This window comes from Monodon monoceros, unplaced genomic scaffold, assembly GCF_005190385.1.
Source record: "Monodon monoceros isolate NGI ecotype Baffin Bay Population unplaced genomic scaffold, NGI_Narwhal_1 Super_Scaffold_19, whole genome shotgun sequence".
NCBI classification, from domain to species: domain Eukaryota; kingdom Metazoa; phylum Chordata; class Mammalia; order Artiodactyla; family Monodontidae; genus Monodon; species Monodon monoceros.
Window position 1 is genome coordinate 53,982,945 of NW_021703775.1, and position 14,214 is coordinate 53,997,158.

Here is a 14,214-nt window from a genome sequence, read left to right on the forward strand (position 1 = left end):
TGTATCGTAATTCATTTAACCAATTCCCTACTAATGGACATTTACTTTCAATTTTATACTACTAAAGGCAATTCTGAAACAAAAATAAACACAGTGTCCCCAAAAAAACCTAAATAAAGCAATGATATGATGTTAACTACTGAGGAGGATCAAGTTATCTCTGAAAAGATTTGGAGAAAGGTGATTCTGGTATCTCTGTGATACACTTCCTGTCTCAGAAGATCTCTGTGTCCATTTCTGAAAAGAGAAGTATAAGAATACACAAAGGTCCGGGGAGTTGGGGCATGTGTGTTTGTGTTACAAAGACCAAACTGGAGCTTCAGGAAGTCTCCAAACATGTCTGAGCCCAAAAAAGACAGACTTAGATACAATACCAACATTCACGGCTAAAGAAGAGGGGCCAATTTTTTTTTAAATAAACAGTTAATACATTTTATTTCCATATATAAACAGTTTTTAAGACAATAGTAACTAGTGAGGAGTTGAATAAAAGAAGTAAAGATTGTGAACAACAGTTGAAGGAATTCCTTTAACGTTAGGGGACAAAAACACTGCATCCTGGACACAGGCTGTTCCCTGCACACACCCATGCTTACCTGTTCCCTTTACCTGAAACATGCCCCCCAATCTCTCGAAGGCTGAGTAAATGCCAACTCCGTCTGAAGTTTTTGAGTTCAAACATTTTGTTACACCTCCAAAATGCACCTATTACAGACAGCACTCAGAAAGAGCTCAATTGTATCTATGCTTAAATCTTACCGCTACCGGATCAAAAAGACCACCACCATTCTCCCAAAACTACAAACCAGGGACTGGATTTCACTTTTACATCCCATCATTACACAGATCAGATACAAGTGAGTGAGTAAATAATAAAGAATATAAAGTTTTCATCCCAGAGGACCTCAAAAATAAATAAATAAATCAAAAGCCTTGTATCCTACAAGGTCAAGAGACAAGTGCCGGGAACCAGATCTAGAACCAGGTTCTAGTTCTTGGACTCCAATGACTATATTATTTTCTGGGAATCTGGAGAAGACCAGCATTTCCCAAAATGGTATCTGCTGGACACTGTTCTGCAAGATGCTAATACATACTTAAATAAACTGGAAAAGTCTGGACTAAAACAAAGCTAACATGGTTACTTTACTACAGAACATTTGCAGGGCTTTAAAATGCTAATATACACTATAAATTTCCAAGATAAGATTACATAATGAAGCCTTTAGTGAACTAATTTGAGCAAGATTGTTGGGGAGAGTTTGGAAAATGCTTCAAAAAGGTTGTTTTAGTTTGTTTGTTTGTTTTTCCCAATTGTCACAGTATTACTGAGTACTTCAGATCAACTTCTAAAAAGTTCTTACCTGATATGTGTTGCAGGCAGAGATTCGTATTGGCGAGACAAAAAGAGCTCCCTATGTTTCAACTGATGTTTCTGTTTATCCGTCAAGTCAGCCTCAACTGTTGTTTCAGATTCTTCCTCAATTTCTTCTACACAAATAAAATTCAAAAAATGCATTATTACAACGTACATTACCTATTTGGTTATTAAGATAGACTTAATCAGCCTTTCTTTCATTCAATATTTTTTTCAAACGAACTGATTTTAAATTTACACATTTCACTTGTCATTTGAATTACAACCATAAAATTAAGTTACCCAGGCCTCAAAGGAAGAACTCCAATTTTAAGATGGCAGATGGAACATATGCATCTATCTCCTCTTCCCCCATGAAACTACACCAAAATATCAATGAAAATGTATTAACATTTCAATGACAATAAAAAATGAAGCAACAGGGCTTCCCTGGTGGCGCAGTGGTTGAAAGTCCGCCTGCCGATGCAGGGGACACGGGTTCGTGCCCCAGTCTGGGAGGATCCCACATGCCGCAGAGCGGCTGGGCCCGTCAGCCATGGCTGCTGAGTCTGCGTGTCCGGAGCCTGTGCTCCACAACGGGAGAGGCCACAACAGTGAGAGGCCCGTGTACCGCAAAAAAAAAAAAAAAAAAAAAAAAAAAGCAACAATGGAAGAAAGATTTTCAACACCAACAAAAAAAGATGGAAAATAGATTTAAAAAAAAGGAAAGGTACACACTTAGTCAAGAGAAGGAAGTGAAAATCTATGTGCGTAGAGAGGGATGCCACGGAGAAGGTGGGCACAGGGCGAGTACTGACTTATCCCTTGAAGCTACCAAGTATTATGAGAAAGAAAGTAGGGTGAGAGCAAAAAAGCAGGAGAAACGGGTTGAAAGTCTATCTATAACACAATTACTTAATCCCAGAATACTCCAGTTAAAAAGAGTACAATCAGAAACAAATAGTATAACACATTTCAAATTTGATAACACAAATAAAAAACTAATAGAAGGATTAGAGGATAATGTTAATGAAATCTCCTAGAAATTAAAACAAAGAGATAACTGAAAACCAAAAGATTAAAATAGTAAAGAAGAATGCATGAGGTCCAACATCCCGCTAACAAAAGTTCCATAAAGAAACAACAGAGAAAACAGATTCTTTTACCTCTTTGTTTGTTTGTTTGTTTTGGTGGGGGGGGGGGATGAGGGAAGACCTATCAAAGAGATGATTCAAGAAAATCTCCCCTTACTAAGTGTCCAGTGAGACTGAGTGTCCCGATTGAATTCGTGTCATACTTAACTTTTTTTTTTAAGTGACAGCATGAGAAGACTGCAACCATTTACAGGAAAGAAGTGTAGGCACAAGCAAAGAAACCAGAATCCGAGTGGAATCACAGATGAACAGCAACACTCTGTGCTAAGACAGCACAACAATGCCATCCAAGAGGAAAAATGACATTCAACCTAGAATTGCATACTCAACTATCAAGTCTTAAAAGAGAATAAGGACAAACTTTTTGCATTCATTCAACCAAGATTTACAGTTCGCCCTTGAACAATGTGAGTTTGAACTGCACGGGTCCACTTATATGTGAATTTTTTCAATAAATACAGTACATTGGAAATTTTTTTAGAGGTTTTCAACAATTTGAAAAACTTCACAGATGAGGACTTCCCTGCCAGTCCAGTAGTTAAGACTCCGTGCTTCCAATGGAGGGGGCGCAAGTTCGAACTCTGGTCAGGGAACTGAGATCCCACGTGCTACACGGCCCCCTGCCGCAAAAAAAAAAAAAGAAAGGAAAAGAATTCACAGATGAACCACGTAGCTTAGAAATATCAAAAAAATTAAGAAAAAGGTATGTTGGGACTTCCCTGGTGGCACAGTGGTTAAGAATCTGCCTGCCAATGCAGGGGACATGGGTTCAATCTCTGGTCCGGGAAGATCCCACATGCCGCGGAGCAACTAAGCCTGTGCACCACAACTACTGAGCCTGTGCTCTAGAGCCCACGAGCCACAACTGCTGAAGCCCACACGCCTAGAACCCATGCTCCGCAACAAGAGAAGCCTCCACAATGAGAAGCCCGCACACCGCAAGGAAGCATAGCCCCTGCTTGCCACAACTAGAGAAAGCCCACGCACAGCAACGAAGACCCAACGCAGCCAAAAATAAATAAATAAAATAAATTTTTTTAAAAAGGGATTTTTCACTTAAATGTTTATTAAAAAAAAAGGTATGTCATGAATTCATAAAACATGTGGATAGTAGTCTATCCTTATATAGGCATAAGGTGAATGATATTTAATAAAAACTACTGTGTTAGTTTTCTTACTGTTTTATAATTTTCCTTTCAAAGAATTACATTACCATTCATTATATTAAATTGCCTCTCTCTCTAGTAACTGGAAAAACTGCTTATCAGCATCTTATCACAGGTAGGTGGGTTTTTAAAAAAAATTGTATCAATGTTTCCAATAGTGTATTATGAATATAACTGTAATACTCTATGCCATAAAACTTTTTAAATGGTTCATTCATTATCGTATAGGCTAGGCTACTGTGAAGCAATCATATCAATTACACTAGGCTACCATAAAGAATCATATTGCTGGGCTTCCTTGGTGGCGCAGTGGTTAAGAATCCGCCTGCCAATGGAGGGGACACGGGTTCGAGCCCTGGTCTGGGAAGATCCCACATGCTGCGGAGCAACTAAGCCTGTGCGCCACAACTACTGAGCCTGCGCTCTAGAGCCTGAGAGCCACAACTACCGAGCCCACGTGCCACAACTACTGAAGCCTGTGCGCCAGAGCCCATGCTCCACAACAAGAGAAGCCACTCCAATGAGAAGCCGGCGCACCACAACAGAGATAGCCCCCACTCGCCGAAACTAGAGAACGCCCACGTGCAACAACAAAGACCCAACAGAGCCAAAAATAAATAAATAAATTTATTTATTTATTTAAAAAAAAAAGAATCATACTGCTGATTCTTCATTATCAATGAAGATCACTATAGCATGGATCACTATACCTGTAAATAAATATGAACTTCTTTTCACATTTTTTTTCCTTTTTAATGTCTAGTGTTAGTAACACACGTAACATCTACAGTGTTTTGTATTGTATAAGACAATACTGATGTAGGTACTGACAGACGATTCATCTTATAGTTAGATTTATGGTATCAATAAATACAGCATAGTACTGTAAGTATATTTTCTCTTCCTTGTGATTTTCCTAACATTTTCTTTTCTCTGGCTTACTTTAAGAATACAGTATATATTCTGTATGACATACAAAATATGTGTTAATCAACTGTTTATGTTACGTATAAGGCTTCCAGTCAACAGTAGGCTATCAGTTAAGTTTGGGGGAGTCAAAAGTTTTATGAAGATTTTCAACTGTGCAGGGGGTTGGTGTCCCTAACTCCTGCATTACTCAAGGGTCAACTGTATTAGGCACCAAAAACAGGCACTAATCAAGGTGCTGGAGGCAATCAGTGAGCAAAAAAGTTGCTACTATGAAGAAATTATTCAAAGTGTTTGCCTCTGGGAAACAGAGTTGGAAGAAAAGGATGGAAAGGGAAGACAAAGCTTTGCCTGAGATTTTTTTTTTAATGCTGTATTTAATATTCTTTTTAAAGAAAAAAATTACTAGATGTCATTTACAGATATAATTCCAAATAATTTTAGATATAAAATTTTTAAAAATATAATACCTGTAGAGGCTCACAGATCCTCTGCAGCCTTACCTGGACCGGACCAGAAGAGGCTGTGTAGCTATGGGAATAGCAGGAGTACTGAGAACTCAGAGTCAGGGAGGGGGTGACTGGATTCTCACACAAGAAGTAAAGCCCAAGGTTAGGCCTCAGAGCCTTCATTTCTGGACAGTGACAAAACACACACACACACGCACACAGCAACACATTTCTGATCCTCACAATTCTCTCTTATAAATTTCTTACGTACGGACCCAGGACCACGAGAGATTTTGTCATATGTGACCCCCTAGTTGTAGTTCTTCTGAGTTGTATGAGGGCAATTAATAGGCTAAGTATCAAATCTTTTCTACCTTCAAACTTTTAAAACTCTGAATTGAAAATGGACCTGTAAAAATTAGAAACTGATTTTAGAAAAACATGCATCTAGCTCCAAAACAGAATAATGTGATTTAAAATTCTTTGATTGTTCTTTATAATGAACTACTCAAAGAGAAATGAAGCAATAAAAGAGCCATTTACTTGCAAGTCTAATAACATCTCACCAGTGGAAATCAATGAAGTTACTGCTGCATTGGCACTATTAGCACCAGCAAATATCACATACAAAATTATACTCTTTACCTAATTAGGATTTGATAAATTGTTGTTCCATAAAACACAGCTAACTGAATTCTAACGTGTACCCTATAGAGATAAAACAGCAACAAGCTCTAAAAATAATGGTAACAACAGCAAATCTTATTTTCTTGTACAATCTCTTGATACTGGGTGAAAAGGAATAAAATCTCTCAAGTTCAATCTAACCAAACACAGAAATCACCACAACAGCATCTGAAACTCAGTTTTTCAAATGTACAAGTTAATTTCATTTACATATTTGTATAAATTTCTACTGGCTTCTGAACAAGAAATGATTCCCATGCCATTAACATCCTAAAAACATTAAACAACCGCAATGGCAAGAATTGGCATTTAGACAATGAAAAATTTAAAAGAATAGAACTATCATCAAAAATAACGGGGCTTCCCTGGTGGCACAGTGGTTAAGAATCTGCCTGCCAATGTAGGGGACACAGGTTCAAGCCCTGGTCGGGGAAGATCCTACATGCCGCAGAGCAGCTAAGCCCGTGCGCCACAACTACTGAGCCTGCGCTCTAGAGCCTGCACGCCACAACTACTGAGCCAGCGTGCCACAACTACTGAAGCCCGCACACCTAGAGCCTGTGCTCCGCAACAAGAGAAGCCACCACAATGAGTAGTGGTGAGACAAGAGACAGTGGTGACAACAAGAGACAGCCCACGTGCAGCAACGAAGACCCAACACCACCAAAAATAAAAATAAAAATAATTTTTTTAATAAAATAAAATTAAAAGGGCTTCCCTGGTGGCACAGTGGTTGAGAATCTGCCTGCTAATGCAGAGGACACGGGTTCAAGCCCTGTTCTGGGAAGATCCCACATGCTGCGGAGCAACTAGGCCTGTGAGCCACAACTACTGAGCCTGCGCATCTGGAGCCTGTGCTCCGCAAGAGAGGCCACGATAGTGAAGAGGCCCGCGCACCGCGATGAAGAGTTGATTGCCGCAACTAGAGAAAGCCCTCGCACAGAAACGAAGACCCAACACAGCCAAAAATAAATATATAAATAATTAAATAAATAAAAGATTACTATTAATTAAATAAATAAATAAAATAAAATAAAATTTTAAAAAAAGAAATTAAAGAAGACTTAAGTAAATGGGAAAACTATGTTCACAGATTGGAAGATTTAACATTGTTAAGATGGCAGTACTGCCTAAGTTGATTAACAGATTCAATGCAACCCCTACCAAAATTCCAACTGTCTTTTTCACAAAAATTAGCAAACTATCCTAAAATTCATATGGACATGTAAGCAACCCAGAATAGCCAAAATAATTTGAAAAAGAACAAATTTAAGAGTACTCACACTAAAAAGAAAAAAAAAAAAAAGAGTACTCACACTTCCAGATTTCAAAGCATTCTTCAAAGCTACAACAATTAAGACGGCGGTACCGGCATAAGAATAGGCATAGATTAATTAGAATATAACTGGAGTCCAGAAATAAGCCCATACATTTATGTTAAATGATTTTGGATAAGGATGCCAAGACAATTCACTGGGGGAATGAACAGTCTTTTCTACAAATGGTGCTGAGAACAACTGGACATCCACATACAATGAATAAAGCTGGGCCCTCACACCACATACAAAAATTAATTCAAAATGGATCAAAGACCTAAATGTAAGACCTAAAACTTTTATAAAACACTTAGAATAAAACACAAGTGTAAATCTTCATGACCTTAGACTAGGCAATAGTTTCTTCACTATGGCACCCTAAATAAATCACAAGCAACCAAAGAAAAAACAGGTAAATTAGAATTAGTATTAAAATTTTTGTGCTTAAAAAGTACTCTCAAGAAAGCAAAGAGACAACCCATAGAATGGGAGAAAATGTTTGCAAATCATGTAACTCGTAAGGTTCTAGTATCCAGTATATATAAAGAACTCTTATAACAATAAAAAGACAACCCAGGGCTTCCCTGGTGGCGCAGTGGTTAAGAATTCACCTGCCAATGCAGGGGACATGGGTTCGAGCCCTGGTCTGGGAAGATCCCACATGCCGTGGAACAACTAAGCCCATGCGCCACAACTACTGAGCCTGCACTCTAGAGCCCGTGAGCCACAACTACTGAGCCCACATGGTGCAACTACTGAAGCCTGTGCACCTAGAGCCTGTGCTCCGCAACAAGAGAAGCCACCACAGTGAGAAGCCCGTGCACCACAAGGAAGAGTAGCCCCTGCTCGCCAAAACTAGAGAAAGCCCGCACACAGCAACAAAGACCCAACGCAGCCAGAAACAAAATAAATTAAAATAAATAAATTTTTAAAAAACCATTCACACAAAAAAAAGAAGACAACCCAAGACAACCCAATTAAATAATTGGCAAAGGATCTGAATACATTTCTCCAAAAGATATACAAAGAGCCAATTAGTACATGAAAAGATGTTCAACATCATTAGTTACTAGGGAAATGCAAATCAAAATTACCATGAGAGGACTTCCCTGGTGGTGCAGTGGTTTGAGCCCTGGTGAGGGAAGATCCCACATGCTGCGGAGTAACAAGTCCCGTGCACCACAGCCCGTGCGCCACAACTACTGAGCCTGTGCTCTAGAGCCCATGTGCCCCAACTACTGAAGCCCACGTGCCTAGAACCCATTCTCCGCGAGAAGAGAAGCCACCACAATGAGAAGCCCGCGCGCTGCAACGAAGAGTAGCCCCTGCTCACTGCAACTAGAGAAAGCCCACGCGCAGCAGTAAAGACCCAATGCAGCCAAAAATAAAAATGAAATAAATTTTTCTTAAAATTTTAAAATTATTTAAAAACTACTATGAGATATTTCACATTGACCAGAATGACTATAATCAAAAAGATAACAAGCAAAAATGTGGAGAAATTGTAATCTTTGTACATTATCAATAGAAGTGTCAGACGGTGCAGCTGCATCGTAAAACAGTTCAACAGTTCCTCAAATTGCTGAACAGAGTTGCCATGCAACCAAGCAATTCCATTCCTAGGTGTATACCCAGGAGAACAGAAAACATGTCAATACAAAACTTGTACATGAATGTTTATACAGCATTATTCATAACTGCCAAAAAGTGGAAGCAACCCAAATGTTTGATAAATGGATAAATAAATGTAGTATATCCATACAATGGGATATTTATCATTTAGCCATAAAGAGGAATGAAGTGCGGATTCATGCTACAACGTGGATGAACCTTGAGACATTGTATTAGGCTGTATTAGTTCGAACAAAGGAACTTTCTGGCCAACCCCATAATAAATGAAATATTACAAAAGTGAAAGACACAAAAGGTCACATATTATAGGATGCCATTTATATGAAAAATACAGAATAGACAAATCCACAGAGACAGGAAGTAGCTTGGTGGTTGCCAGAGGATTAGTGGAGGGAAATACAGGGACGGCTAACGGGTACGGGGTTTCTTTTTGGAGTGATAAAAATGTCCTGGAATCAAATAATAGTTATAGTTGCATAAATTTATGAATATACTAAAAACCACTGAATTGTACACCTTTTAAAGTGGTAAGTTATATATGGCATGTAAATTATATCAAAAAGAGAACAAGCTAAACCTTAAAAAGGGCGGGGGGGGGGGCAAATGAAATGCGAAAAGTCAAAAGAACAATGGATAAATTTCAGCATAGTCATGGAATGGGATTCTACTCAATAGCTAAAAGCTAATGAGTGAAACCACATGTCAATATGGACAGATCGCAAAAGCTTGATATTGAGCGAGAAAGCAATCTGTAGAAGGACACGTATGTAAAACACCATTTTTTAAGATGCAAAAACAATGCTCTAAATACATACATATGTAACAAAACTATAAATACACGAATGGAAAAAAAAAAACCACACACTGAAGTTGAGATAGCAATTCACCTATGGGGAAACCAGGAAAGCAATGGAGTTGGGAAGGGATGCACACAGCACTAAAAGAATCTGAAGCAAATATGTATGTCACAATAAGGGAGGACAAAGTTGGCTGGTTCGTTCATAATTAGCACATTATTCTCTCTTTTCTGCTTCCTAAAAATACCTCAAATAAAAAGTGAATAGGACTCAAGAGAAGGAAAACTGTAACTAAACTTTAATCCATGTTAAACTGTTTTTTTCCTTAATGAGACAACCACCACAGTTGATCATTTTTATGTTTTAATTTTTATTTATTTATTTATTTTTTGGCTGCGTTGGGACTTCATTGCTGTGCGTGGGCTTTCTCTAGTTGCGGCTAGCAGGTGCTACTCTTTCATTGCAGTGCACGGGCTTCTCATTGCAGTGGCTTCCCTTGTTGTGGAGCACGGGCTCTAGGCGCACAGGCTTCAGCAGTTGTGGCACGTGGGCTCAGTAGTTGTGGCTCACAGGCTCTACAGCGCAGGCTCAGTAGTTGTGGCACATGGGCTCAGTTGCTCTGCGGCATGTGGGATCTTCCTGGACCAGGGCTCAAACCCCTGTCCCCTGCATTGGCAGGCGGATTCTTAACCACTGCACCACCAGGGAAGTCCCGATAATCATTTATTTACCTACGTCTTCCTTCTCTCCATATCTTTGTATCATCTTGCCAAAATATTAATTTCAACTGGCATTCTGTATAACGTTAATTTCCTAAATATATACAAATAAATATACATAATTATAACTATACAACTAAATTTTGGGTTTGAAGATTAAAAAAGGAAGGGAACAAAATAGTAAAGTGGTCCATCTTGGGAGATCAAAAACAGGTAAGCGCCAAGAGTTGACTGCTTCTATAAAGAAATGCATGAGATAAGCAGGGAGAATACTGGAGTGGATGAAAAGTTAATAGAAGTAAGAAGATCACATGTAAAGTTGAAAGGAGTCTCTGAGGTTCTGGTACCTAACCCATGAGACTTTCACCAACCTCCAGGTGGAGGAGTCCCCTCCTCTTTGCTATAAAGCAGCACCCACATAAGCTTAAGGTACTTACTTGTCACCGTATGCTTTGTGCAACAGTCATCTGATTCACAGAGTCCCTTGAGAACAAAGATGGGTCATTTATCTTTGTATCAATGCTGATTTTCTCATGGGGTAGAAGAGACGGAACCTCAAGAAATGTTCACAGCAGACCAGGTAAAAATTATCAGTAACACTCAGATCAGCTGCTGCGAGGACAGACTCACAGAGTTATGACACGAAACACCGCAAAGAGCAACCATCAAAAGGCTACTGTTCAAGGGTTCTGTCCCATCTCATCCCAGTGCTTTCCACAATTCTTCCCAGATCTAACACAAGGTGGATGGGATACCAGGCTTTAGAGTCACACTTGAAATCAAAGTCTAGTTCCATCCGTTCCTAGTTGGGGGCAAAATTATTTACTCTCTGGAATCCTCAGTTTCATCATCTGTAAAACGTGGACATAATTTCTCCCTTATAAGGTTACTGTGAGAATTAAGATAATGCACATAATTTGCTTAGCACAGTGCCTAACACAGTGCTGAATTTTAAAATTTGCTATTACAATTTTTTAATGAATTCATATAATTTTCTTTGACATTTGGAAAACAATTCTTATCTCCTAAGACAATGGTTCCTAATTAAGAAAGCAAATCATGTTAAAATTAAAGCAAATTAAAAATTGCTTTCACTTTTTGTAAACAACCAAAAACAGATATCCAGACCCGACCCCTGGAAATCCTGATTTAAAACTTCTAGGGTACAGTCACACCAGTTAAGCCTCAGTTAAGAATCATTATTATAAAGCACTAATTTTAAAACATTTTTCTGGCAGAACACCTATGCCAGCAATTCTCAAGCTTTTTAGTCTCAGGACCCCTTATATTCTTCAATTCTATCAGGGGTTTCAAAGAAGTTTTGTTTTGGTTGGTAACACATCTACCAATATTGTGTTAGAAATTAAAACAAATAAATTTTGAAAATACTGGAAATCACAAGCACACAATGCATTATCATGAGTGATGAAGTCATCACATGTCATAAAGCCTGGAAAAACTCTGCTATACACTCCTGAGAGAATCAGAAAGACAATTAAATAACAGCTTAGTATTATCAAGAAAATTTTCACCACAGACACCCTGAAAGATATTCAGGAAAAACTGACTTATGCAAAAGAAATATTAACTCGAAGTCTAATTTGAAAAGAAAAATAAGAACTGGCTAAAGCAAGGTTTTTTTTACTCTATTGGGTTTAAGAAACCTGTCACAGAAATTTTATCTTCACATTGTGAGATACAATGACTCATAAGTTGTTATATAGCAAGTTAGGATCCCATCAGAAATTTAAGCTATTTCTGCTTTACATTTATTTATTCAAAGAACACTGCATCTGGCAAAGGCTGCCCAATCTTATAATATATTCAAAGTCCATCTGGAATTTTATGCAGCCTTAACATGCCACCATGCATTTTTCCGTTTGCTGTCAATTTCAAAACTTAAGAAACAAAACGATTTACAAGCAACCAAATTTTCCGGCACCACAAGACCACCACCCTTCTCCCATTCATTTCAGACACAGCAGCCAGCATCTTCCCACAATGCAACTCATTTCTCTTGCTTTGATTAATAAAGAGTCTCATGGTTTATAAATCTTCTAATGATCTGACCTGCCATATGTTTTACCTACTTCCCCCACAACTACACCCCATTCCCAGGGCAAAAAAGAAGAGCAGCCCCCGCTCGCCACAACTAGAGAAAGCCCGCGCACAGCAACGAAGACCCAAAGCCGCCAAAGTAAACAAATAAATTTATTTTAAAGAAAAGAATATAGCCCGGGACTTCCCTGGTGGTCCAGTTGTTGAGAATCCACCTTCCAACGCAGGGGAACTGGGTTCGAGCCCTGGCCGGGAAACTAGGATCCCACATGCCGCAGGGCAACTAAGCCCATGCGCCACAACAGAAGATCCTGCGTGCTGCAACTAGGACCCAATGCAGCCGAATAAACAAATAAAATAAATAAATATTTTTTTTAAAAAAAAGAATACAGCCCGACTAGAATTCACATAAATTGACAGAGGAAGTGAAAATTGGTCAACCACTGTGGAAACCTGTTTGCAATATTCTACTAAAGTATATTTATATCCACCCCATAAACCAACAATTCCCAATCCTTGGTATTTATCCAAGAGGAATGAGAGCTTAAGTATACCAAAAGAATGTTCTCAGCAATTTTATTCACAGGAGCCCAAACTGGAAACCATTTGAATGTCCATCAACAGGAGAATAAATACTGCTGGGCCAGAAAAAAGAACAAGTGATACAAGCAATAACATAGACGGATCCCACAGACACGGTGCTGACAAGCAATAACATAGACGAATCCCACAGACACGGTGCTGAGTGAAAAAAGTCAGGCAAAAGGGTAAATACTATAGGTACTCCACTGCGATGAAGTCAGAAACCAGGCAAAACTAACGGGTGGTAGTAGACATCAGAGCAGTGGTTATCTGGGGAGGGGGGAGGAAGAGGGTACTAATGGGCACAAAGGAATCTGCTGAGGTATTAGAAAGTTTTTCTATCTTAATCTGAGTGGTAGTAATAGAAATGTATACGTCTGTGAAAATCTCTTGACCTGCACACTTTACCTATTACACTGTATTTTATACCTTGATTTTTAGATATTTTTTAAAAGGATTATGATTTCTCCTTCTAGACAATGTAATAGGGATCAGATCTACCCACCCGTATGAAACCACCAAAATTTACAAATTTTGGTTTTTACAAATTTACCCCCCAAAATCAAAACTTAATAAATAAGTTTAAAAGCAGAAAAAAATACATGAAGCATCAGGCCACGGGCACATCAGGCAATGAAGAACAGTGACCCCTGAGAGACAGAAAACAAACAAGGTGAGCCCTAACACTGGCCCTTACTTATTGCCGTGGCAGAGTTTCCAGGCAACAGTGAAGGAGGGGAAACTGAGGCAGAGCCTGGCAGACTCCCAGAGGTGAGGAGACGAAGGTGAGAGACCAGGGAGACCAAGGCAACTAGAGTTCAAAAGATAAGAGTACCAGAGTACCAGAGTGAGAAAACCTGGAGATCACAGACGGTGATCCTCGAGCACAGCACCCATCAGTGAATGCATGTGAGGAAACTGCCATACAACAGGGAAAGAATCAGCGAGAACAGTGCACAGTGCTCACACGGGGCCACGAACAGTGTTTGTTTGCAAACAGCCACACTGGTAACACTGATAATTCACGGTGTATTGGGTAGAGTACACAGAAAGGCCTTGCCTAAGTAATTGGGAACAATTAAAGCCCTAGACTGAGCACTGACTGCTCTGTATCCACTTAACCAATGTACATTAATTCATAAACGCAACAACCAAAAGGACCAAACTGTTTCCAAGTAACTTAAGTGCATCACAGAACAAGGGTCAAGAAGATTTACAGGAGCATACAAATACCCAGGACACAAGAAGGTAAAATTTACAATGACGGCTACATACCTATTAGGAGGCCTAAAATTAAAAAGACTTACCTTATGAAGTGCTGGCAATGATGTGAGGAAACCAGAACTCCCCTACACTGCAGATTAGAATGT

General features: G+C 39.1%; 1 protein-coding gene across 11 annotated transcripts in view; it reads right to left on the reverse strand.

Moving 5' to 3' along the window:
- The window catches only part of MTA3 (metastasis associated 1 family member 3), a 172,934-nt gene that overhangs the window by 109,115 nt on the left and 49,605 nt on the right, over nucleotides 1-14,214 (reverse strand). For all 11 annotated transcript variants that reach the window (XR_003794878.1, XR_003794875.1, XR_003794877.1 and 8 more), the window contains exon 4: nucleotides 1,365-1,491. Coding sequence is in view for 7 of the 11 variants with exons in the window: in XM_029231778.1 (XP_029087611.1) it covers nucleotides 1,365-1,491 (127 nt within the window). In the remaining 4 variants the exon portion in view is untranslated. The remainder of the gene's footprint in view (nucleotides 1-1,364; nucleotides 1,492-14,214) is intronic.